General features: G+C 43.6%; 1 protein-coding gene across 2 annotated transcripts in view; it reads left to right on the forward strand.

Annotated features, from left to right (window-relative positions):
• The window catches only part of arhgap42a (Rho GTPase activating protein 42a), a 503,828-nt gene that overhangs the window by 144,081 nt on the left and 332,149 nt on the right, over positions 1-27,598 (forward strand). For both annotated transcript variants that reach the window (XM_068034054.1, XM_068034055.1), the window contains exon 2: positions 6,407-6,502. In XM_068034054.1, the coding sequence (XP_067890155.1) occupies positions 6,407-6,502 (96 nt within the window). The remainder of the gene's footprint in view (positions 1-6,406; positions 6,503-27,598) is intronic.

A 27,598-nucleotide genomic window follows, 5' to 3' on the forward strand; every position in this document is an offset into this window, starting at 1 on the left:
CCACATTCTCACCACTCTCTGGGTAAGTTCCTTCTGAATTCCCTATTTGATTTTTTTTGGTGACTATGTAAACTTAATGGTATCGAGTATTGCTCTTCCCCACAAGTGGAAACATTTTATCTGTGTCTACTCTAGCAACACTTCACAATTTTTAAGACCTCTATTAGGTCATCTCTCAGTTTGCTGTTTTCATCCTCTTGTGATAGGTAAACCCCCGCATTTCTGGTATCATCCTTGGAAATCTTTTTTGCACCTTCAGCAGTGCCTCTATATCTTTTTCATAATAGAGTGACCGGAATTGTATGCAGTACTCCAAATGTGGTCTAACCAAGGTTCGATGCAAGTTTAGTATAACTTCTTTACTTTTCAATTCTATCCCTGTAGAATTAAACCCTAGCGCTTGATTTACTTTTTTCTGGCTGTGTTAATTTATGTTGGTACTTTTAGTGATTTGTGTGTTTGTGTTCCCAGATCCCTTTACTCTTCTAACCTATTTAGATTCTTATTTTTGAGTAATATGCAATTTCCTTATTTTTCGTGAAAAAATGTAATAACTTACATTTATCCAGATTGAAGTTCATTTTCCAATTATATGCTCAGTCTGCAAGTTTATTAATGGACTGAATTTTACCGACCCCTCGATGCCGCGTGTTGCGGTGCAGAGGCCGGTAAAACTGCGGAAAGAGACCCGCCTCAACCCGTGATGTTGAGAAGGGCCCGCTGCATATTACCGGTGGCGGGGGGGACCCCCACATGGTGGCGGGCCCTTCATCTCCATTTTCATATTGCCAATAAATGTATGCAAAATAACTTAGCTGCTGTCCCACGCTAATTTTACGGCCTCCGTTCGGCCTTCACATGCCTTTGGAATTCCGCATGGAGTTCTGAGGCTAGAATCTGGTGGGGAGGGGGGAGGAGTGGGGAAATCAATTTTTATTGGATGTGGGGATGGTGGGAAGGGGTTGAAGGGCAAAAGATTGAAGGTTGGGGGGAATGTTCGGGTATTTGAAAAATCAATTGATGGTCATTTCAAGCAATGAAATGATCATTGGTGGGGGGGGTGGGTTGGGGAAGGGCCTCCATCACATTTTTATATTTCATAAAAATCAATTATATTTTGCCTTTAAAGATTAAAATTATTTGTAAGGGCTTAGAGCCCTTTAAGAATGGTAGTGGTGCCTGCGCAGTGGTGCAGACGCCGTTGCCGGGGATGTGGCGGCTGCCCCCACACCTCATCGGGGGAGGATGCTCTACCCCCACTATTTAAATGAGCCCCTGTGCAAAATAATGAGGGGGCTCCTCGGCGGTCGCTGACTGCGGGCACCCCGCTGAGTTTAGAATAAAGTTCAGCCCAATATCTTTTTGTAACTTGTTGCAGCCCTCCTCCGTATTGATTAGGCCTCCCAACACCGATTGGCATCATCTGAAAATTTAGCAATTGTATTTTTGATTCCAAAGTCTAAATCGTTAATATAAATTGTGAACAATGGTCCTAGCACTGATTCTTGTGGAGCACCACTTTCTGCCTTCTGCCACTCTGAATAACTACCCTTTACCTCTGCTCTCTGCTTTCTATCTTGAAGCCATTCTACTACATGTCCCATGACCCTGCTTATTCATTAGTCTATTATGTCGTACCTTATCAAAGGCTTTTTGAAAATGTGGATAAAACACATCTGCATTACCCTTGTCTACTCTCCCTTACCTCTTCAAAAAATTCAACAAGGTTGGTCAAGAAAGACTTTCCCTTTTGAAATCCATGCTGACTATTCATTATTATGTTTTTGGTTTCTAGTTCTTCTATTCTCTGTTTAGTAGGGATTCCATTATTTTTTTCCACCATCGATGTTAAGTTAACTGGTCTATAGTTCCCTGGACATGTTCTATCACCTTTCTTAAATATAGATTAGCTATCTACCAGTCCTCTGCCACTCCATCTTTCTTTAATAAATTATTAAAAATATATGATAATGCCTCTGCTATCTCTTCCCTATAATTTAAAATGCGCGAATGTAACCCGTCTAGAGGATGGGTTTTATCCTCTTTAAGTTTGATTAGTTTATTTAATATTCACCTCTTTTTATTTTAAATGCAGTTATCACATTTCTAATCTCATCATCTGATGTCATGTTCAGCTGTCCTGATGAATAAAGTAAAAAGAGATGACATTTTAATAATACTCCTGCACATGAGAATAAGCAGCTTAATATCTCATGCTGGTTTCACATAAAAGCAAACCTGCAAGCTTCTAAAATTTCTTTGGCTGCTTCATTGGATAGGTCTCTTTATCAGAAAGACTCAAAAACGAATGGGGAGATGAGAAAGAAGCTTGCAGCACAGAAAATGGCCATTCAGCCTATCGTGCCTGTACTGGCTCTTGGACCAGTCCTGCTTAGCCCTGCATCCCTGCTTTTTATCCATAATCCAGTAAATTCCTCATCTTCAAGTTTCTGTCCAACTCATTTTTAAAATTATTGTTGAAATCAGCTTCAAATAACCTTTCCAGGTAAAGTGTTCCAGATCCCCACAAATCTCTGAGTGAAAGAAATTCTCCTCATCTCCCCTCGAGATTGTTTGCCAATGATTTTGAATCTGTGAACCCTGGTTATTGATCCACTTGCCTGAGGGAATAGTTTTTCTCTTTCTACTCTCTCAAAACCTTTCATCATCTTGACACCCTCTATTAAATCACCTCTTAATCTTATCTATTCTAAGGAGAACAGTCCTAACTTTTCTAACTTCTCCTCAATACCGAAATCCCTCATACCTGGTAACAGCCTGGGTACCTCCTCCGTACCTTTTCTTTCCTGAAGTGTGGTGTGCAGAATTGTCCACCATAATTCAGCTGAAGCCTAACCAGTGCTTTATAAAGCATGGGAAAGCATTTTAGTAGGGTGAGGAGAGATCTAAGAGATACTTTGGTTTGTTGGTGGGCATCCTTCCATCTACGAAAGATGATGGACACGCAGCAAACAGTCATTTAGGTGGTCTCACGGACTTGTATTATTTTTCTCCTCGTGTTAAAACAGTGTGCCTTTAAGACAGGGAGCGACATTTTGGATTTCTGGGAGCACAGTTTGCCACAGCTGCATTGTGTTACCTCGGCAACAGCAGAAGAGAGAGGTCATATGGCATAATGTTTCGATTTGATTGTAAAACTGGAAAAAAACGGTCTGAACCAGACTCACCAGCGAAGCGTACTGAAGAGAAAAGGGCTGTCCATTCTCTCTCAGCAGAAATTCTACAAGGGGCTTCAGGCCGAATTAATTGCCTAAAGAGGAAATAAGAGTATAGTTGAAGGAACTGTTGATGCCTGCTTCAGCCAAAGAGTTTGAATGCCTATCAAAACAGACTGCTTCATCAAATCCAATTGAAGACTTCGAGTAGCATTCGTTTACATTCACATTAGAATAATTCATCCATCAGGAACGTAACCCTCAAAGACTCATTTATTTATTCTTAAGAAATAGCTAATTTTTAAAACATAATTTTTTAAAAATGAAACCGGTTAACCATGATTTTTGAGTGTATGTGTGTGAATGGGAAGTTAGGTTAAAATAAGAAGTTATAAGGCCTTTAGACATAGGTTTATATTAATAGTGTTTAAGATTTAGTTTTCATAAATAGTTAATTTGTTGTTTTCTAAAGATACCTGGTTTGGTCTGTCTTATTCCGGGGGTTACTAGAGTGTTTAATTTGGCTATTTAGGTGGGGAAAACTTTAATAATATGCTGCGACCTGTGGAGTGATGGGACTGAATTGACAGTGCGTTGCTCCCACCGCGGTCATAACAGTGGGATGTCTTCTCTTGGTGCACCTTTGCTGATCAGTTGATCAGTAGAGAGGAAGTTAATGGGTTTTCAGGTTATTCAAACCTCTGAATCTGCCGTCACTTTTCAGCATTTGTACTATATGATACTGCAAACTTGACTAAGGTTTCTGCCTTTTTCCTCATGTTATTGGTACTCTGTAAAAAGGTGGAAATGTTTGTGGACATTACATTTCAGACAAAACCCAGCTGAATTGTTTTACTGTATTACGTGTTTAATTTTGTTCAAATGTATAGAAATAGGTTTTGAATTTGAGAGGTAGTGCAATGCACCAGATTGATTGCTTGATTTTGGTTGTGGGGGTGGTGTGCATTTTAAGTTAAGTGGACACTTCTTTGAAGAGAAAATTAAACAAATTTCATGTTAGATTTTTAATAGTTTTGCTGTATGTGCCTGAAATCATGCAATATAGAGAATTGTCCAGGGGATAAAGTCAAGTATTTACGATCCTTGGCTTCTGTTGAAAGCCTTCTGTCCATAGGGATTTCAATATTTGCTTTTCTTTTCCTTTTTTTCCATGCAAACTAAAAACACTTGCATGGGAAAAATAACTTAGTGCGACAAAGAGAATAAGTATAGATATTTAATGTAAATAACAGCAGATTGGGTCATTTGCAAGGAGTTATTTTGGAACTATACATGGGAAATTGCTTTAGTTATTTGTTATCACTACTGTGATGCATTGGGTCTTTAGAGTAAGACTCCTTTTGATATCCTGGAGCATATTTTACGAGATTCTCTCAATAAAACGAATGATCCATTTGCCAAACACCCCTTTCAAAATTTATGTTGACACTTGAAAGTGTGAACTGCATATTACTTACAATATTTGTAATGGGAGCAGTATTTATCCATGCTTTTATAGTAGGGTTGCCAGACCTCCAGGATTGCCCTTGATCACTATGAATTGAGATTAATTTCCTCGAAATTTGGAAATGCATGTGTACTGATTTTTATTAAGCAAGGCTGTCAAGGGATTATGATTCAAAGGCAGGTAAACAGAGTTGAGGTACAGATCAGCATGATCTAATTGAATGACGGAATAGGCTTGAGGGGCTACTGCTGTTCCAATGTTATATTGTGCTCTAAGTATTGGTTGATATCAAATGTACAGTTTAAACACATTCAGTGCACTTTTTCATCCCACGTATATGGGATGAAATGACTTTAGCAGAAATACATGGAACTTATTTCTAGAACATGAGCACTGTTGACAATTTAAAAATCTATCTACCTGTAATAAAAACTGCATGATAGAAAGTACATCCTTTTTGTCATGATATGCTTCCAGTATCAGACTTTAATATCTCACTTCTTGTTTTGCTCATACTGTTAGTAAATTTAGTCTAACCATCTCGGAAAGTTTGGTGGCTTTCCCACCACTCGCCAACCTGCTGTTAAAATCCGTACTATACTTTCTTCATAGATACAGACTAAACAAGCCAAAAAAAATAGTTAGGCCTCGTCCTTTCCCGTCTAAGTACCCTTTTAACGGTGTGGTAAGTCTTAATTACTGCTAAACAAGGTCTCTGTCATTGAAAATTAATTTTATAAGTGTAGAGTCTCATTCCTTCAACTTTTATTGTTGGAGATTTTTAAAAAACAGCTTTTTTAAAACTTTCTCTTTATGGCTCTTTTATATCTCTCAATACAGTACCTGATTTGACATTAAATTCAATATTCTAACTTGCACTGGCTGGTTCAGACTCTGTGCTGCTCAGTAATGTTTCTTCAGTCTGATTGGTTAAGGCGATACACAATTGCTTGCCTGGTTCACACAGGTCCCAGATGCCCTGTGGATGACGTACAGATGGGAACTTGCTGTACAAAAGTTTGTCAGTGCTGAGCAAAATCCATCCCATTTATTTCTCCTTAAAGGTGCAAATACTAGACACATCGCGAAAGGAAACCGGACCCGAGAAATTGCAGAGCATCCTGCCCCTCACCGATGGTCTTAGTGTTGTCTAATAGAAATTGCCGACTATGCTCACACAATATAAGTAAATGTATTTCACATGTATATTTACTTATCAAACATCTACCACCATTTAGTAACCAAGGAAGTAAAGAGCTCACAGCAGCAAAAATTACTTGCACACTGCTTTTTCTCTTCCCATTTTACAAGTATATGTATAAAAAGGTTTAAAAAACACATGTATACACCATGCGAATATAAATATTTGTATAGAGAAACTCCCTAGCAACCGAAAATAACAGAAGCAGAATGCATGCAGATTCCTAATTCACCTTCGCAGTCACAGTTATAAAAAGAAAGGCAAAGTGAGGGATGTAACCACAGCCTGGAAGTAATTGAATGCTGGCTTGAATTCGTGCTTACTTAACAGCCACTCGACTGTAACACCTTGAAGGGACAAAACATCACTTTTGCAGCAGAATAACTCATTCTGAATTACATGCTTATAAGATTCTATATTGTCTGTAGAGATTCACAAGTTTTATTTAAAACAAAAGCCATGGACATCATTATTCACTTACTGTTAGTGAATTGTTTACTTGCTTGAGGTTTTCTTCTGGAAAATTAGGTTAACTCTGGTATTTATATATTCACTTTTCAGATTTGTCTGCAGCCGTTCAGAGGTTTTCTCAATCATTACAGGATTTTCAATTTGAGTGCATTGGCGATGCAGAGACTGATGATGAAATTAATATTGGTAAGTCTTGAACAATATTTTTTTAAATAATCATATTTACTTGTTATTATGGATTAATACTTAGTTTTCTTTTGTATGTTTAACTAGCTTTAACCACAAATCTTTCCCACTGTTCACAACTTAAGAAATCACTGGCTAGTGTGAGGTGGTGCATTTTGGGAGGACTAACAAGGCAAAGGAATATACAATGGATGGTAGGACCCTAGGAAGTACAGAGGGTCAGAGGGACTTTGGTGTACTTGTCCATAGATCACTGAAGGCAGCAGCACAGGTAGATAAGGTGGTGAGGAAGGCATATGGGATACTTGCCTTTATTAGCCGAGGCATCGAATATAAAAGTAGGGAGGTTATGTTGGAGCTGTATAAACTGCTAGTTAGGCCACAGAGTACTGTGTACAGTTCTGGTCACCACACTATAGGAAGGATGTGATTGCACTGGAGAGGGTGCAGAGGAGATTCACCAGGATGTTGCCTGGGCTGGAGCATTTCAGCTATGAAGAGAGACTGGATAGACTAGGGTTGTTTTCCTTGGAGCAGAGAAGGCTGAGGGGGGACCTGATTGAGATATACAAAATTATGAGGGGTATTGACAGGTTAGATAGGAAGGAACTTTTTCCCTTAGCGGAGGTGTCAATAACCAGGGGCATAGATTTAAGGTAAGGGGCAGGAGGTTTAGAGGGGATTTGAAGAAATTGTTTTTCACTCAGAGGGTGGTTAGAATCTGGAACACATTGCCTGAAGGGGTGGTAGAGGCAGGAACCCTCACAGCATTTAAGAAGTATTTAGATGAGCACTTGAAACGCCACAGCATACAAGGCTACGGGCCAAGTGCTGGAAAATGGGTTTCGAGTAGTTAGGTGCTTGATGGCTGGCACAGACACGATGGGCTGAAGGGCCTGTTTCTGTGCTGCATAACTCTATGACTCTGTACTGAAATAGAGGAAAGATCATTTTGGTCAATTTGGCTGGTCCCAAAGATGTTATCCTCCAACCAAAAGGCAAAAAAAACCTCCACTTTTCTTCCCTCCTCTCTTAGAGGTATTGCTTCTTGCTGAGATACCATTCCGCAAGTGCTGGCAGCCCTCCACACTTGTCAACTGACCATTCTTCATATGCTGAACTTTATCCTGTCCTTGTGCAATATTTGCATATGTACTTTGCAACAGAGGTCACTGGCTTGCAGGTAGGAGCAGGAAAGCGAACCGATTTTTGATTTGGAACTCTTTCCTTCAATCAAACCAAATGGGAGCTGAAGCAAATTGAAGCACTGCAGCTGAGATCAATTGCACTAACACAGACCATGAAGTTAAATTGATCTCATCTGGTTTCTGTGGCTTAACATTGTGCTAGAAAAGGAAGGAGGACCTCTCCAAGACATTCTGTCTCCTTTACTCTCTGACTCTGTACCAAGTAAACCTGTGCAGCCAGAGTGAGGATCTCTTCTTCCTCTTGTGGTGTCAGGCCTCCTCTCACAGTTAGCTCACCAGGGATTTATTTATTGGTGAGGCAAATCACACCCCACCCCCTGATTCTGCAAAACCTTAGATGCTCTCTCTCCATAGTCTGCCAAATTCCAGGATTCCCAGCCCAGGATTGCCTATGTGCGATCCAAGCCCAGGGCTGGTCCCGTGTGCAGCTAAATCTCATGTTTCCCCTCCCCAGACACCTATATCTTATGGGTGCACCCACTGTGGATACTCACTTTTGAAAATGCTAAGAATCATTTTAGAATCATAGCATGGTTACAGCACAGAAGGAGGCCATTCAGACCATCATGTCTGTGCCAGCTCTCTGCAAGAGCACTGCACCTAGTCCCACTCCCCTGCCTTTTTCCCGTAGCCCTGAAATTTTTTTCTCTTCAGATAATTATCCTGTTCTCTTTTAAAGGTTTCGATTGAATCTGCCTCCACTACATTCTCAGGCAGTGCATTCCAGATCCTAACCACTTGCTCCGAAAAAACGTTTTTCCTCATGTCGCTGTTGCTTTTCTTGCCGATCACTTTAAATTGGAGTCCTGTGGTTTTGGATCCTTCAGCCAATGGGAACAGTTTCTCCCGATCTACTCGAGCCTGACTCCTTTTCATTTGGAACACTTCTATCAAATCTCCTCCTAATCTTCCCTCCTCCAAGGAGAACAGCCCCAGCTTCTCCAACCCGTCCACTTAACTGAAGTTCCGCATCCCTGGAACCATTCTCATGAAGGGGGGAGACGGTGTCGTACAGGTATTGTCACTGGACTAGTAACCCAGAGACCCAGGTATTGCTCTGGGGACATGGGTTCGAATCCCACCACAGCAGAAGGTGGAATTTGAATTCAATTAATAAATCTGGTATTAAAAGCTAGTCTAATGATGGCCATGAAACCATTGTCGATTGTTGTAAAAACCCATCTGATTCACTAATGTCCTTTAGGGAAGGAAATCTGCTGTCCTTACCTGGTCTGGCCTACAGGTGACTCCAGATCCACAGCAATGTGGTTGACTCTTACATGCCCTTGAAATGGCCTAGCAAGCCACTCAGTTCAAGGGCAATTAGGGATGGGCAATAAATGCTGGCCTGGCCTGCGACGCCCACATCCCATGAATGAATAAAAAAATAAAAAATAAATATCTTTTCTGCACCCTCACCAATGCCATAACACGTTCCTAAAGTATGGTGCCCAAAACTGGACACAGTACTCCAGTTGAGGCTGAACCAGTGTTTTATACAGTTTATCATAATGTCCTTGTTTTTCTACTCTGTGCCCCTATTGACAAAGCCCAGAATCCTGTATGCCTCATTAACCGCTTTCTCAACCTGTCCTGCAACCTTCAATGATTTGTGCACATATACCACCAGGCCCTCCTGCTCCTGCACCCACTTTGGAATTGTAGCCTTTAATGTATATTGTCTCTCCTCATTCTTCCTACCAAAATGAATCAGTTCACACTTTTCTGTATTAAATTTCATCTGCCACTTGTTTGCCCATTCTACCATCTTGTCCATTACCTCTTGAAGTCTATCACTATCCTCCTCACAGTTCACAATACATCCAAGTTCTGTGTCAACCACAAATCTTAAAATTGTGCCCTTTACACCCACGTCTAGGTCATTAATATACATCAAGAAAAGCAGCGGTCCTAGGACCGACCCTGGGGAACACCAGTATATATCTTCCTCCAGTTTGAAAAACAACCGTTCACAACTTCTGTCTGTTTCCTGTCACTCAGCCAATTTTGTATCCATGCTGCTGCTGTCCCTCTTATTTCATGGGCTCTAACTTTGCTGACAGGCCTGTTGTGTGGCACTTTTATTAAATGCCTTCTGAAAGTCTATGTATGCCATATCAACCGTATTATCCTTATCAACTCTCTCTGTTACCTCATTAAAAATCTCAAGCAAGTTAGTTAAACACGATTTGTCCTCAATAAATCCATGCTGGCTTTCTTTAATTAATCTACATTTGTCCAAGTCCTGCAAAGTCCTCCTGACTAACATCTGGGGGCTTGTGCCAAAGTTGGGAGAGCTGTCCCACAGACTAGTCAGACTCATAAAATCATACCTTACAGAAATGTTCCAGTCACTGATATCACCTGATATTCCTGTCCCATCAGCAGGACAGACCCAGCGGAGGTGGTGGCACGGTGGTATACAGTTGGGAGGGGGTTGCCCTGGGAATCCTCAACATCGACTCCAGACCGCACGAAGTCTCATGGCATTAGGTCAAACATGGGCAAGGAAACCTCCTGCTGATTTCCACCTACCGTTCCCCATCCCCCCACCCCCCCTACCCCTCCACCCCCCCAGCTGATGAATCAATACTCCTCCATGTTGAACACCACTTGGGAGAAGCACTGAGGGTGGCATGTACTTTGGGTGGGGGACTTCAATGCCCATCACCAAGAGAGGCTCGCTAGCACCACTACTGACCGAGCTGGCTGATTCCTAAAGGACATAGCTGCTAGACTGGGTCTACGGCAAGTGGTGAGGGAGCCAACAAGAGGGAAAAACATACTTGACCTCGTCCTCACCAATCTGCCTGTTGCAGATGCATTTGTTCATGACAATATTGACAGGAGTGGCCACCACACAGTCCTTTTGGAGACAAAGTCCCGTCTTCATATTAAGGATACCCTCCATCATGTTGTGTGGCATTACCACTGTACTAAATGGGATAGATTTCAAATAGATCGAGCAATGCAAAACTAGGCATCCATGAGGCGCTGTGGACCATCAGCAGCAACAGAATTGTACTCAACCACAATCTGTAACCGCATGGTCCGGCATATCCCCCATTCTACCATTAGCATCAAACTGAGGGATCAACTCTGGTTCAATGAAGAGTGCAGGCAGGAATGCCAGGAGCAGCAGCAGGCATACCTCAAAATGAGGTGTCAAATGGGTGAAGCTACAACCCAGGACTACTTGTATGCCAAACAGCATAAGCAGCATGCAATAGACAGAGCTAAGCCTTACCACAACCAATGGATTAGATCTAAGCTCTGCAGTCCTGCAACATCCAGTCGTGAATAATGGTGGACAATTAAACATCTAACTGGAGGAGGTGGCTCCACAAATATCCCCATCCTCAATGATGGGGGAGCCTAACACATCAGTGCAAAAGATAAGGCTGAAGCATTTGCAACAATCTTCAGCCAGAAGTGCTGAGTGGATGATCCATCTTGGCCTCCTCCTGAAGTCTCCACCATCACAGATGGCAGTCTTCAGCGAATTCGATTCATGATATCAAGAAACGACTGAAGGCACTGGATACTGCAAAGGCTATGGGCCCTGACAACATTCCTGCAATATTACTGACGACTGTGCTCCAGAGCTTGCTGCACACCTAGCCAAGCTGTTCCAGTACAGCTACAACACTGACATCTACCGCCACTATGTAAAATTGTCCAGGTATGTCCTGTACATTAAAAGCAGGACAAATTCAATCCGGCCAATTGCTACCCCATCAGTCTACTCTTGATCATCAGTAAAATGATAGAAGGTGTCATCGACAGTGCTATCAAGCAGCACTTGCTCAGCAATAACCTGCTCAGTTTGTGTTCCGCTCAGGCAACTCAGCTCCTGACCTCACTGCAGCCTTGGTCCAAACATGGACAAAAGAGCTGAACTCCAGAGGTGAGCTGAGAGTGACTACCGTTGACATCAAAGCATCATTTGACCAAGTATGGCATCACGGAGCCCGAGCAAAACTGGAGTCCATGGGAATCGGGGGAAAGCTCTCCACTGGTTGGAGTCATACCTAGCACTAAGGAAGATGGTTGTGATTGTTGGAGGTCAATCATTTCAGCTCTAGGACATCACTGCAGGAGTTCCTCAGGATAGTGTCCCAGACACAACCATCTTCAGCTGCTTCATCAATGAGCTTCCTTATAAGGTCAGAAGTGGGGATCTTCACTGATGATTGCACAATGTTCAGCACCATTCGTGTCTCCTCAGCTACTAAGCAATCCATGTTGAAATGCAGCAAGACCTGGACAATATCCAGGCTTGGGCTGATAAGTGGCAAGTAACATTCACGCCACATAAGTGCCAGGCAATGACCATCTCCACCGAAAGAGAATCTGACTATCTCCCCTTGACATTCAATGGCATTTAGATCGCTGAATTTCCCACTGTCAACATTCCGGGGGTTACCATTGAACAGAAACTGAATTGGAGTAGCCAAATAAATACCGTTGCTACAAGAGCAGGTCAGAGGTGAGGAATCCTGTGGTGAGTAACTCACCACCTGACTCTCCAAAACCTGTCCACCATTTACAAGGCACAAGTCAGGAGTGTGATAGAAACATAGAAAATAGGAGCAGGAGTTGGCCATTCGGCCCTTCGAGCCTGCTCCGCCATTAAATTTGATCATGGTTGATCATCCAAATGAATAACCTGTTCCTACTGACGTCAGGCTGACTGGTCTATAATTCCCTGTTTTCAATCTACCTCCCTTTTTAAATAGTGGGGTTACATTAGCTACCCTCCATTCTGTAGGAACTGTTCCAGAGTCTATAGAATCTTGGAAGATGACCACCAATGCATCCACTATTTCTAGGGCCATTTCCTTAAGTACTTTGGGATGTCGATTATCAGGCCCTGGGGATTTATTGGCCTTCAATCCCATCAATTTCCCCAACACCATTTCTCTACTAATACTGATTTCCTGCAGTTCCTCCCTCTCACTAAACCCTGTGTTCCTCAACTTTTCTGGTATTTGTGATGATATTTGATGATATTGTGTCCTGTTTTGTGAGGACAGAACCAAAGTATGCATTTAATTGGTCAGCCATTTCTTTGTTCCCCATAATAAATTCCCCTGTTTCTGACTGTAAGGAACCTGCATTTGTCTTCAATCTTTTTCTCTTCACATATCTGTAGAAACTTTTACAGTCATATTTTATGTTCCCTGCAAGCTTACTCTCGTACTCTATTTTCCCCTTCTTAATCAATCCCTTGGTCCTCCTTTGCTGAATTCTTAAACTGCTCCTCAGGTCTGTTTTTTTCTGGCGAATTTACATGCCTCTTCCTTGAATCTAATGCTATCTCTAATTTTTTGTGTAAGCTATGGTTTGGCTATCTTTCCCGTTTTACTTTTGTGCCAGACAGGAATAAACAATTGCAGTTCATCCATGCGCTCTTTGAATGTTTGCCGTTGCCTATCCACCGTCATCCCTTTAAGTAATGTTTCCCAATCCATCATAACCAACTTGCACCTCATACCTTCGTATTTCCTTTATTAAGATTCAGGACCGTGGTCTCAGAGTCAACTACGTCACTCTCCATCTTGATGAAGAGTTCTATCATATTATGGTCGCTCATCCCCAAGGGGTCTCGCACAACTAGATTGTCAATTATTCCTCTCTCATTACACAATACCCAGTCTAGGATGGTCTGTTCTCTAGTTAGTTCCTCAATGTATTGGTCCAGAAAACCATCCTGTATACACTCCATGAATTCCTCCTCTATGGTATTGTGACTAATTTGATTTGTCCAATCTATATGCAGATTAACGTCACCCATAATTACAGATGTTCCTTTATTGCATGCGTCTCTAATTTTCTGTTTAATGCCATTCCCAACATCACGACTACAGTTTCAGGGTCTATATGCAACTCCCAATAACGTTTTTTGCCCCTTAGTGTTTCTCAGCTCTACCCATACAGATTTCACATCGTCAGAGCTAATATCCTTCCTCACTATCGCGTTAATTTGCTCTTTAACCAGCAATGCAACTCCACCACCTTTCACTTTTTATCTGTCCTTCCTTAATACTGAATACCCCTGGATGTTCATTTCCCATCCCTGGTCACCCTGCAGCCATGTCTCCGTAATCCCGACTATATCATACCCGTTTACATCCATTTGTGCAATTAATTCATCCTCTTTATTGCAAATGCTACGCGCATTAAGGCACAAAGCCTTAAGGCTTGTCCTTTTAACATTACTTGTCCCCTTCCCACTATTTTTCACTGTGGCCCTGTTTGATTCTGGCCCTTGATTTCTCAGTCTATCACCTTTCTTATTCCCCTTACTGTCTTTTGTTCTTGTCTTTGATCCCCCCTCCTCTGACTCCTTGCAAAGGTCCCCATCCCCTGCCATTTTAGTTGAAACCTTCCCGACCCACTTTAGCAAATACTCCCCCTAGGACCTCAGTCCCGGTCCTGCCAAGGTGTAACCCGTCTAGTTTGCACTGGTCCCACCTCCCCCAGAACCTGTCCCAATGTCCCAGGAATCTAAAACCCTCCCCCTCACACCATCTCTTCTGCCACGTATGCATCTGAAAAGTCCTGCTATTTCTACTCTGAGTAGCACATGGCACTGGTAGTAATCCTGAGATCACTACCTTTTGACGTCCTACTTTTCAACTTAGTTCCTAACTCCCTATATTCTGCTTTTAGGACTTCATCCTTTTTTTTTTACCTACGTCGTTTGTACCAATGTGTACCATGACCACTGGCTGTTCACCCTCCCCCTGCAGAATGTCCTGTAACTGCTGTGAGACATCCTTGACCCTAGCACCAGGGAGGCAGCATACCATCCTGGAGTCTCGTTTGTTGCCACAGAAACGCCTGTCTGTTCCCCTTACAATTGAATCCTTTATAACTATTGCATTCCCACACATATTACTCCTCCCCTGTGCAGCAGTGCCAACCATGGTGCAACGAATTGGGCTGCTGCTGCTTTCCCCTGAGAGGCCATTCCCCCCAACAGCATCCAAAGCAGTATATCTGTTTTTCAGGGGAATAGCCACAGGAGATTCCTGCACTGCCTGCCGAGTCCTCTTGCTCTGCTTGGTGGTCACCCATTCCCTTCCTGCCTGTGGAGTCTGAGCCTGCGGTGTGACCACCTCTCTATGCGATATTGTTTGATACTCTCTGACTCGTGGGTGCTTCACAGTGTCCCCAGGGCACTGGGCTTACAGGAGCTGCAGCTGGAGACACTTCCTGCACACATGTTGGTCCCGGGCACTGGAATTGTTCCCAGACAAAGAACTAAGAACAGTACAGCACAGGAACAGGCCATTTGGCCCTCCAAGCCTGCGCCGATCTTGATGCCTGCCGAAACTAACACCTTTTGCACTTCCGGGGCCCATATCCCTCTATTCCCTTCCTATTCATATATTTGTCAAGATGTCTCTTAAACGTCGCTATCGTATCTGCTTCCACCACCTCCCCTGGCAGCAAGTTCCAGACACACACCACCCTCTGTGTAAAAAAACTTGCCTTGCACATCCCCTCTAAACTTTGCCCCTCGCACCTTAAACCTATGCCGTCCAGTAACTGACTCTTCCACCCTGGGAAAAAGCTTCTGACTATCCACTCTGTCCATGCCGCTCATAACTTTGTAAACCTCTATCATGTCGCCCCTCCACCTCCGTCGTTCCAGTGAAAACAATCCGTGTTTTTCCAACCTCTCCTCATAGCTAATGCCCTGCAGACCAGGCAACATCCTGGTAAACCTCCTCTGTACCCTCTCCAAAGCCTCCACGTCCTTCTGGTAGTGTGGCGACCAGAATTGCACGCAATATTCTAAGTGTGGCCTAACTAAGGTTCTGTACAGCTGCAACATGACTTGACAATTTTTATACTCTATGCCCCGACCGATGAAGGCAAGCATGCTGTATGCCTTCTTGACTACCTTATCCACCTGCGTTGCCACTTTGTGACCTGTGGACCTGTACGCCCAGATCTCTCTGCCTGTCAATACTCCTAAGGGTTCTGCCATTTACTGTATACCTCCCACCTGCATTAGACCTTCCAAAATGCATTACCTCACATTTGTCCGGATTAAACTCCATCTGCCATTTCTCCGCCCAAGCCTCCAACCCATCTATATCCTGCTGTATCCTCTGACAATCCTCATCATTATCCGCAACTCCACCAACCTTTGTGTCGTCCGCAAACTTACTAATCAGACCAGCTACGTTTTCCTCCAAATCATTTATATATACTACAAACAGCAAAGGTCCCAGCGGAACACCACTCGTCACATCTCTCCATTCAGAAAAACACCCATTCACTGTTACCCTCTGTCTTCTGAGACCGAGCCAGTTCTGTATCCATCTTGCCAGCTCACCTCTGATCCCGTGTAACTTCACCTTTTGCACCAGTCTGCCATGCGGGACCTTGTCAAAGGCTTTACTGAAGTCCATATAGACAACATCCACCGCCCTTCCCTCATCAATCATCTTCGTCACTTTCTCAAAAAACTCAATCAGGTTAGTAAGACATGACCTCCCCTTCACAAAACCATGCTGTCTCTCGCTAATAAGTTTGTTTGTTTCCAAATGGGAGTAAATCCTGTCCCGAAGAATCCTCTCTAATAGTTTCCCTACCACTGACGTAAGGCTCACCGGCCTATAATTTCCTGGATTATCCTGAAGCACAGTGGCAGCAGTGTGTACCATCTACAAGATGCACTGCAGCAATGCACCAAGGCTCCTCAGACACTGTCCAAACCCGCGGCCTCTATCACCTAGAAGGACAAGGGTAGAAGATACATGGGAACACCACCACCTGTAAGTTCCCCTCTAAGCCACATACCATCCTGCCTTGGAACTATATCACCATTCCTTCACTGTCGCTGGGTTAAAATCCCTTCCTAACAGCACTGTGGTGTACCTACCCTGGATGGACTGCAGCAGTTCAAGAAGGCAGCTCACCTCCACCTTCTCAAGGGCAATTAGGGATGGGCAATAAATGCTGGCATGAATGAATGAAACAAAACCTTCTGTCACTGAGCATTGACCAAAGTTCTACTTAACCTAAGGGGTCTGGTTGCCTCCTGGAACACAGTGTCCAGGTAACTCTGCCCCTCTCTGATGCCCTGCAATGTCTGTAGCTCAGATTCCAGCTCCAGAACTGAGCTGCAGACACTTGCCGCAGACCTTGCTGTCCAGGATCACAGTCCTCTCTGAAGACACCCAGCGTGCTCGTCAGCTCCCCTCCTCCACCTGCGAGTACTCTGATTTAAGATCACTGAAAATTACTTTTTTAAAAAACCCATAATGAACCATGTAATAGTTTCATTGTGATACACCAATCAAATTCTCAGTTAATAAAATGCTTTTTCATATGAAAAAGCTTTAGAAGCATACCAGTTATTGCCTAACAAAATTAGCGTAAGTTGCAAGAACCTTGTGGAACCACCAGAAACTCGCAATATTCACCTCGAGGCATGGTGAGGGCAGGACCTGATCTGACGAATTGAAGCTTAAAACCATAAAAAGATTGCCAAAACTACTGGCTGGATTTCGTTATCACCCCTCTGGGAGCAGCGGCAAGTGTGCAAATGTCGGCCGTCCCACCTGTAACGTTTGCAGCCACGCTGCTGTGATTAGGCGGTGGGCGGCCACTTAGCATAATGATAGCGGCTGTCCTGTCCCCCAATCATGTGACGGAGTTGGCATTGGCATGCTGTTTACGATATCTTCTGATGTTGGATTGCAGACTTCAACCTTCCCCTCCCCCCACAGTACCCACTGGTAGAGTTCCCCTTTCTCCCCCCACCCCACCCCACCGCAACAGTATACACTTGCATATTTCCCCACTCTCTTTCCCCGCCCCCCCCCCCCACAGCAGTATACCCTTGCAGAATTCCAGCCTCCCCTCATATCTGCAGATTGATCGTAGTGGCAATGTCCGATGTTAAATCAAATTCAACAGAATAACAACACGTAACTTACCTAACCTTTGCGGGCGCCAGCTTTTCAAAGATGGGAAAGTGAAGGCTTTGAGTGCCCCATGTCATGCAGAAGATTGCGAACAGTTGGTATGATCGCGGCAAATTAAATACTAATTCATGCAAAACGATATATAACATATTTAAAGTACGGTCCCATCGCAGCATGGCGGAGGTGGTGCCACAGAACTTTGTCACCTCCGAGAAAATTGGAAACCGGCATCCGGTTCCGTGGTGGCCGAATCTGCGCCAATTCTCCGTTTCTGCCCCCCCGCCATAGAACCCCCGCCTCCCAACCGAGCACAAAATCCAGCCCTACATGTGTAAATGGCTTTGGCTGTAATTCACTTGGGTTTAAAATTCACTGATCTTATGCACTTGTTTGGCCAATTCCGTCCAGATTGTGCTGATATGACCAGCAGAAACAAGGGACACTCTACCCCAATATATGTTTTTATAATAGGTCAGGCTATTGATGTTTGACAAAAAAAACCTGAGTATTAAACTTTTGACAAAGGGAAAAAAAAAGCCAGAGAAAATTTTGAACTGAGTGATTCTTTCAAAATGAAATTCATACAAAACTTGTGTTAAAGTTTAATGATCTACTGATGTGAAATGTTATTAACCAGAACTCATGTATATTTTTTAAAAATGGGAAAAAATTAAGCTTTAAAATAAATAATTCTTGAGATCTTTTTAAAACCAATTGATTTTCTTAGAAGAAATAATTCTAAAACAGTGCATGATGCATTAAAACTGATGGTAGATGGTAGGAAATAACAAAACAAGTACCGGAAACTAAGTCATAATTTCCAGCTCTCATAACTGAAACATATTCTGCGTCATTCTATGTCCTCAACATCTGTCTGATGCTTTAGAAGAAAGGCCCACCAAAAAAGCCTCGCTTGAGGGGGGAGAAAACAGGAGGAAGGGTGTGATGGAAGAAGACCTTGTGATAAAAATCCTCCTTGAAGCAAACTGGAGGAGTTTGGTATAATTTACAGTTGGTTGGTGAAGGCAGCCAAGTGCTTGCCACTCTGAATCTGCTTACTGTTCAACCACTGAGAGAGTGCCCAACTTAACTGTTGTGTCTCTTACTAGATTTAATAAAGAAAAAGCAGATCTTAAAAACAAAGAGATCTTCAAAGGATATACTCAGAAGCTGGCATCCACAAACATTCTCTGTATATTCGCTGGAAAGCTGCTGATTGCTTGGAGAAACTGCTTGTCAACATTCTATTATAATTATTAAAGTTTGTATTTAGCCTTGTCTATACTATATGCCTCATCTACTATGCTGCTGAATATGCGGAGTCAAAAAATGGATTGTTGCCTATTTTTTGCCGTGGGGATTCTGATTCATGATTACCCTGCTCCCAGGCGCATTGAGGCAGGCAGTATGCAAACTTGTGTTGCCTCCTTGTTTCTATGATTTCAACATGCAGCCCAGCACCAAATGTACTGCTGGCTGGCTGCACGCTCCTCAACAGGGGACTCAGCAGTGTGCATGACTAGCATGTGTTTCAGCTAGTTTGCACCTCTTAAAGGCAATCTGCCTGACTTAACACTGCACTCATTATAAGGAGGCTGCTGCTGATTGTGCAGGAATTGTTTGCAAGGAAAAGCAACCCAAATGGAGCAACAGCCAAGAGAGAAGATTCCCAGTGTCATGCTCATGAGAAGTGCAGCGATGAAAATATAGAACCAAACTGAAGAGTTATAAAAATTGGAATAATTTTTAAAAGACTGATACATGTGCTGTTAACAAAATGGAGGACAAAACACATGACCTTCAGCATCTCTTGCACTCAAATTCACATCTGTGCCTATTAAGACTGAAAACCAATTAAGCACCGGCTGCATGGAAATGCGACAGATAATCACACCTGGATGTGAGCTATACGAAAAAAAAAATGAGACAAGACCTTTTTCAGACTTCTCACCTCCGAATAACCTTCATGGCAATGGAGTGGGAGCCACCCTCATCATCAAGGCCATTATACAGCCCAGTTAGGACTGAAACCTGAAAACATATGGGCGAAACCCACCCGTGTAAAATTCACCTTAAAAGGTAATCGTTTTGTGGAACAAAGGGGGACTGTTTTCACTGCAGCTTCATGAGGAAGGTCGAGATTTACCAAACCTCTGCTGAAGAAGTGCCATCACTTTATCTGACACTTGCAATCGCCAGTTCAGATACTGGCACTACTCGCACCTTAGAGGGTAGTATAAAGTTGGGATCTGCACATGGTAAGTCACCACTGGCAAGTGGGCTGCAACCAGGCTGGTGGTGGGAGGGAAGGACAGAATGTGTGCCAACTTCCCTGGGGCGAGGTCGCAGATGGGTTGTGCTGCCAGGGACTCAGATGAGGACTTTGAAGAAGCAGTGTACTGATGAACACTGGTGTGCATGCATATCGATAGTTTGATGCCATAGCAGGCCTGGCGGACAGCCTGTTGTCCCGCTCAAGAAGTGTGGAGGAGTCCGGTTTTAACTTGGCACAGGGTATCGAGCAGAGCTTGGAGTCCATCCTTTCCAGCAAAGAAGTAAATTAAAATCTGGTATATATGTAATAGGTAAGGTCATGGATGTTACTGAGCGGCTGCAGCGCACTCTGAGAGGAGAGGATGAATAGCCAGTAGTTGTGGTCCATATCGGTCCCAACCATAGGTAGAAAGAGGGATGAGCTCCTGCAGGCGGATTTTAGGGAGCTAGGAAAGAAACTAGCAAGCCAGACCTCAAAGGTAGTAATCTCTGGATTACTCCCAATACCATGTGCCAGTGAGTATAGAAATAGGAGGATAAAGCAGATGAATGTGTGGCTGGGGAGATGGTACAGGGGGGAGGGCTTTAGATTCTTGGGACATTGGAACTGGTCCTGGGGGAGGTGGGACCTGCACAGGTTGGACAGGATGCACCTGAACAGAGCCGGGACCAATGTCCTTATGGTTTGTTAGTGCTGTTTGGGAGGGTTAAACCATCTTGGCAGAGGGATGGGAACCAGGAGGTAACATTAGAGAGGGGAAAACAAGGTGCACAGAGAATTGGGAGAGACAGTACTAGAGTAAGAAATAGTAAGTATTAGGTGGGGTAAGTGTAAGAGGGAATGCAATAATGTCTAAATTAGGTTTAAAGTGCACGTTTGTGAATGCACAGAGTGTGGTATATAAGGTTGGTGAGCTGCAGGCGCAGGTAGCCTTATGGGAGTATGATGTTGTGGTGATAACGGAGACCTGGTTCCAGAAAAGAGCAGGACTCGGTACTAAATATTTCTGGATACTAGGTGTTCAGGCAAGACAGGGAAAGAAAGAAAGGAGGAGGGCTGGCAGTACTGTTTAAGGATAATTTTATAGTGCTGGAAGAGAGGATGTCCTAGAGTAGTCAAGGGCAAATCTATTTGATTAGAGATAAGAAACAGTAGAGGTTGCCATTACACTACTGGGTGTATTCTATAGGTCTCCAAGATGTAGAGGAACAAATTTGTAAGGAAATTAGAGAGGTGCAAAAACTATGGAGAGTCATAATGGGGGTGGGGGTGGCGGGGGGTGGCTTCAATTATCCTGGTATAGACAGGGTTAGTAATAGTATGAAGGACAGAGAGGGAGAAGAGCTTGTAATGTGTTCAGGAGAATTTCCAACATCAGTATATTTTTAGTCCAACGAAGAAGGAGGCATTGCTGGATCTGGTTCTGGGGAATGAGGTGGGACAAGTGGATCCAGTGTCTGTAGGGGAACATTTAGGGGACAGTGATCATAGTATCATAAGGTTTAGGGTAGCTATAGAAAAGGACAAGAAGCAATGCAGAATATAAAATAATTTATTGGGGGAAGGCCAATTTCAATGGGGTGAGAATGGAATGGATCTGGCACAGCTAAATGCAAACTAAAGATTGGCAGGCAAAACTGTGATTGAACAATAGGCTGCCTTTAAAGAGGAGATGGTTCGCGTACAGCCGAGGTGCATTCCCACAAAGGGGAAAGGTAGGACAAACAAAGCCAGAGTTCCCTGGATGCTGAAAGTGATAGAGAGGTAATACAAGTGAGAACCAGGCTGAACTTAGAAAGTTCAGAGGGGAAGTGGAAAAGGAAATAAGAGCAGCAACGAGAGAGTATAAGAGACTGGCAACCAACATAAAAGGGAATCCAAAAGTCTTCTGTAGGCATATAAATAGTATAAGGATGGTAAAAGGAGTAGGGCCGATTAGGGACCAAAAAGGGGATTTACACATGGAAGCAGAGGGCATAGCTGAAGTACTAAATGAGTACTTTGCATCTGTCTTTACAAAGGAAGAAGATGCTGCCAAAGTCATAATGAAAGAGGAGGTAGTTGCAACACTGGATGGGCTAAAAATTGATAGAGGAGGTATTAGAAACGCTGACTGTACTTAAGGTTGATGCGTCACAAGGACCGGCTGAGATACATCCAAGGATACTGAGGTAACAGAGAGGGTCGATGAGGGTAATGCGGTTGATGTGGTGTACATGGACTTCTGAAAGGTGTTTGAAGTGCCACATACCAGGCCTGTCAAAAAATTTAGAGCCCATGGAACAAAAGGGATAGTAGTAGCCTGGATAAAAAATTTGCTGAGTGACAGGAAACAGTAGTAAAGATTGGTTGTTTTTCGGACTGGAAGAAGGTATACAGTGGGGTTGCCCAGAGGTTGGTGTTAGGACCCCTACTTTTCTTGATATAAATAACCTAAGCAGGGTGTTATGTTTACGCTGAGTTACTGGGTTTAGTTTGTAATGTCTGATTTAACTCAGAGTAATGCAGATATCACACGTGTTAAATAACCAACTGGTTTATTTGTAACATATTAATTTGAAAGTTCTTACAGGATTTCTGTACATGTCTTGAGAGCAGCCAGTATTCTGTGGAAGATACAAGCTGCTTGTTCTGCAGAAGCATCCAGCAGTGTGTCTGTCTTAGTTTCACTTTCACTCTGCAGCTCCACCCGAAGACTTAAGCAATCAAACACAGTGAACACAGATATGAGACAGACTGATACAGTCAAACCCTGATCAATCAAACACTACATTTTTCCCCCTTTTGACGAAAGACATTATTTTTAAATTTAAGTATTCGAAACAACAAGTTATTACTTAGCGTTCAACTTGTCTGTTTTCTCTAAGCACAGAAATAGTCTTTGAGATAGGAAGATCTCTTAGATCTTTGATTAGATTTAAGAGTTTGATGATGTGGATCTGTTTGATCAGCTTGCTGAGGTGGATTATCAATATCATTCATAGGAAAAGGAAATGTACCCTCATAACCCCTATCCTCAAAATATCCTAACCTGCTCCCTATCAAATGTCTTGCATTCCACTTGCTGTTGTCAGCCAACAGATGAGCATTTGTGCCAAGCAAACATTTAATCTGCTTTGGACCTGATACTGATGAAGCAAGTTTGTGGTTGCGATTTGGCTGTTTGATTCGAACCCAGTCTCCAGCTTTATACTGTGGTTCCCTTGCTCCTGTACGTTTGTCAAAGTATGCTTTTGTTTCATCTTGTCGCTTTGCAATTTCATCTGCTTTTGCTCTGACATCCTCGTTAACTGGTAGTGGTGGCTTAAGAATGGTCAGTGGCATGCGAAAGTTCTGACCTATGATAAGTTCAGCTGATGTCTTGCTGATCAGAGAGTGTGGGATGGATCGGTGTGTGCGGAGTAGGATGTGAACGGACTGTTCGAATGTTCTCCCCTCCGACATACTAGCTTTCAGACTTTACGTAATCATCCTGTTGAACCGTTCAGCACCACCATTCGATTGTGGGATGTAATGTGACGTCAGCTTGTGATGGATTCCCTAACTGGCTAGTAATTCTCTGAATTCCATTGTCTTTAGTGATGGCCTCCAGCAAACTCCATTTTGTAAATAACTTGTCCAGAATATCGATGACTGAACTGGTTGTATTGGAATTTGTAACAATTTCTGATCATTTGCGATGGAGATCGTTAACAAGCAAAAAAAGTTGATTCCTAGGGGCTGCCAGCATGTCTCCAAAAATATCAATTTGCAGTTGTTGCTATGGTTTTGTTGGCCATGGGGTCAGTTGTAGAGGTGCAGGACATGGTTCAACAGATTTTTCACTGAGTACACTGAGCGCCTGGTATGGAGGGTGCTAGCTATGAAGAGAGGTTGAGTAGATTAGGATTATTTTCATTAGAAAGGTGGAGGTTGAGGGGGGACCTGATTGAGGTGTACAAAATCATGAGAGGTATAGACAGGGTGGATAGCAAGAAGCTTTTTCCCAGAGTGGGGGATTCAAATACTAGGGGTCACGAGTTCAAAGTGAGGGGAAAAGTTTAGGGGGGATATGCGTGGAAAGTTCTTTACACAGAGGGTGGTGGGTGCCTGGAACGCGTTGCCAGCGGAGGTGGTAGATGCGAACACGATAGCGTCTTTTAAGATGTACCTAGACAGATACATGAATGGGCAGGAAGCAAAGAGATACAGATCCTTAGAAAATAGGCGACATGTTTAGATTGAGGATCTGGATCGACGCAGGCTTGGAGGGCCGAAGGGCCTGTTCCTGTGCTGTAATTTTCTTTGTTCTTTGTTCTACACAAGCTACGTAGTTCCCAATGAACTCTTCAATGCAGCGATCTATTCCTGGCCACCAGACTGCTTCATGGGATCGTTGTTTCATCTTAACAACACCCGGATGTTCTTCATGGGCAAGATGCAATACATGCTGCTGTAGTGCCTTTGGGATAACTGCCCGAGTGCCATGTGCAATACAGTTACCACAAACAATACGAGTTTGTTGCGTACTCTGTAAAATGGGATCAGTTCTTCCCTTATATCACGAGGCCACTCAGATTTGAGGTATTGACTTACTTGCTGCAGACTTACATCTGCTGCTGACTCTGTCTGCAACTCCTCTCGTGTAACAAGATTCGCGGTCACGCACAAAATCACGTAGTCTTCAATGTCGTAAGTTGCTTTGCTGTCGCTAACACTATCTGTGACAGGATTACGGCTAAGCATATCCGCTACTCGGTTGCGTGAACCCGCAAGGTACTCAACTTGAAGTTATACTGATGTAGACGATCTGACCATCTGTAGATGCGTAGAGGTTGATGACCTGATCCTGACGTAGCTAATAATGTAGTCAACACTTGGTGATCAGTGCGAAGAGTAAACGTTCTACCAAAAAGATACATGTGCCAGTGTTCACATGCATTGATACAGGCTAATGCTTCCCGCTCTCCAGTCGAATATTTACGTTCAGTGTCTGCCAACAGGCGTGATGCATAAGCTATTGGTCGTTCGCATCCATCAATGGACTGTGAGAGTACAGTGCCAATTGCAGTTGTGACCTATGTTTCCGCATGTGGGCTGAAATGCACGAGGACTGGTGGAGATGCTATCTTCGTCTTTAACGTTTCAAATGCTGATTGCTGTGTGACAGTCCATTCCCATTGAGCCTCTTTATGAAGTAGCTTCCGAAGAGGCTCTGCAATCTCTGTGTAATTAGGAATGAATTTATGATAAAAGTTGGTAGTACCTAGAAACGATGTCAATTCTTTCACATTAGAGGGTGTTGGAAATGCATGAAAGGCTTTGACATTGTGTGTAGGCTTTCCTCCAGCTGCTGTCACTCTGGAACCTAGAAAGTAAATCTTGGGTGCTGCAAATATGAATTTATCCTTGTTGAGCATCAAATTGTGCTTTACTAGTCGTTCAACATGTTCAGCTTTGTCCCATTCGTGGACAACGGCGTTGTCAAGTAGTTGAGTGTTCCCTCAACATCTGACAAGACTAAAGAAAACTTTCTTCTGGAATGCGCTAGGTGCTGAACTTAGTACATATGGCATTCTTCAGCACTGAAACACACCTTCATGAGTAACAAAAGCTGCAAGATATCTGCTTTGTTCTGCGAGAGGTATCTGAAGATAACTCCGTTGCATATCAAGCTTTGTGAAGACTGTGGAGTCATGAAATGATGCTGACAGTTCTTGAAAGTGGATACTTGTCTGCTATGATGGCTTTGTTGACTGCCTTTAGATCGATGCATAGTCGAAGTTCATAATTTTTTCGTCGTGCAATGACTAGATTTGATATCCACGGCGATCAGTCGATTCGTTCAATTATACTGTCTGCTTCTAGTTGCTCCTGTGACACTTCAGCACAGATTGCAAACAGCAGCCGTCTCAAACTTCATGAAACTGGTTGAATTGATATGTCAACACGAGGAGCGTGACAGTACCCTTTGATCTCCCCAAATCCAGTTAATAAGAAGGATACTGGCACGTATAATCTGCATTGTTAATCCCATTATTGTGTGTTCCGGTGGGGTCTTCAAGTTGAATCCAAGCTTATTGAAAAAGTTTTACCATCCCTCCCCACCCCCCGTCCCCCCCCAGTAAGGCTTCGGCCTTTAGCTATATAGAAAGTGGAGCTGTCTAGGGTGACGTTTTTGTAGTGGACTGGAACTGTGATTATCCCCGAAACTGGAATGATAGTGTTGTCATAAGCTTGAAGAGTGTCTGTTGCAGGAGTGAGAGAGAATTGTGAAAAATACTGATGGTAGAGTTTGTCACTATACAGTGGGACTGAATTAACAGTGCATTACTCCCACCTTGGTCATAACACATCTCATTCTCAGGAAGAGACTTCAGTTACAAGGATAGATTGGTGAAGCTGTTGCTGTTCTTCTAAGAGAAGAGAAGGTTGATAGGAGATTTGATAGAGGTGTTCAAAATCATGAGGGGTCTGGACAGAATAGATAGGGAGAAACTGTTCCCATTGGCAGAAGGGTTTAGAACCAGAGGGCACCAATTTAAGGTGATTGGCAAAAGGACCAGAGGGGACATGAGGAAAAACATTTTTACCCAGTGAGTGGTTAGGATCTGGAACACACTGCCTGAGAATGTGGTAGAGGCAGATTCGATCCTGGGTCTCAAAGGGGAATTGGATAATTATCTGAAGAGAAAGAATTTGCAGGGCTACGGGGAAAAGGGACTAGCTGGGTAGCTCTTGCAAACAGCCGGCACGGACACGACTGGCTGAGTGCCCTCATTCTATGCTGTAACCATTCTATGATTCTAAGTGATAGCCAGCTCCATCACAGCACTTACAGATCCAGCCATGATGCAGCAGCTGGTGGCCGCTGTCTCAGCTTCCATGGCAGCACAGGTGAAAGCTGTCATGGAAGCTCAGACTGGGATCATGAGATCTGTACTTGCTGCCTTGCAGTTCAGACTGTTGTCATTAATGCTGTGGATCTCGGTGCTCAAAAGGACATGCAGGCTGTCACAGCAGTCCAGCAATCTGTCCTCCAACCGATCACTCGGATGGCTGAGATGCTGTCCTGAGGGAGTGGTAGCGATGCATAACATGGAGGACAAACTTGCTGTCCTCTCTCAGGATGATGGCGTTCATGCTTCCTTCACTGCCAGTCCACCAGTAGCTTGCTGTAGCCTCTCAGCCAGGCAGCCCAGATGACAGCTTCGAGGCTGAGGTGATGCTCTCCAAAGCTGGACCCTCAAGGCCCATAGCTGCTTGAGGTCATCCTTTCAAGACTATCTGCAGTCTCCCCACTGAAAGTCAGCAGCCTTCCACCAGCCATGCTGCAGTCACTGGGGTAGCGCTATGTAGACATGATAGGCCAGGCAAAGGCACCTGCAAGACCGGCACGATGCAGATGCACAAAGGTGAATAGTTTAGTTTTGTATGTGTTATTGGGTATGTTGTTGGATGAAGTTGCTATCGAAAGGGTTTTTGTTGGTGATTTTTATTTCAGGATTTTGACCAAGAGATAGCAGTGGGATTGAAAGGTGGGGAAAGGTAGAGCAATGATGATAATGGGATGAGGTATTAAGGGAAGCAGAGTCTCAGTAGCTGCTCATAGTCAGCTCATCTGGAGCAAAGGTATCCAGGATGCCTCCTCCCTGCTTCCTCTTCCTCCTCCTGAGGTGGTCTC

Source organism: Heterodontus francisci, chromosome 6 (assembly GCF_036365525.1).
Source record: "Heterodontus francisci isolate sHetFra1 chromosome 6, sHetFra1.hap1, whole genome shotgun sequence".
NCBI classification, from domain to species: Eukaryota; Metazoa; Chordata; class Chondrichthyes; order Heterodontiformes; family Heterodontidae; genus Heterodontus; species Heterodontus francisci.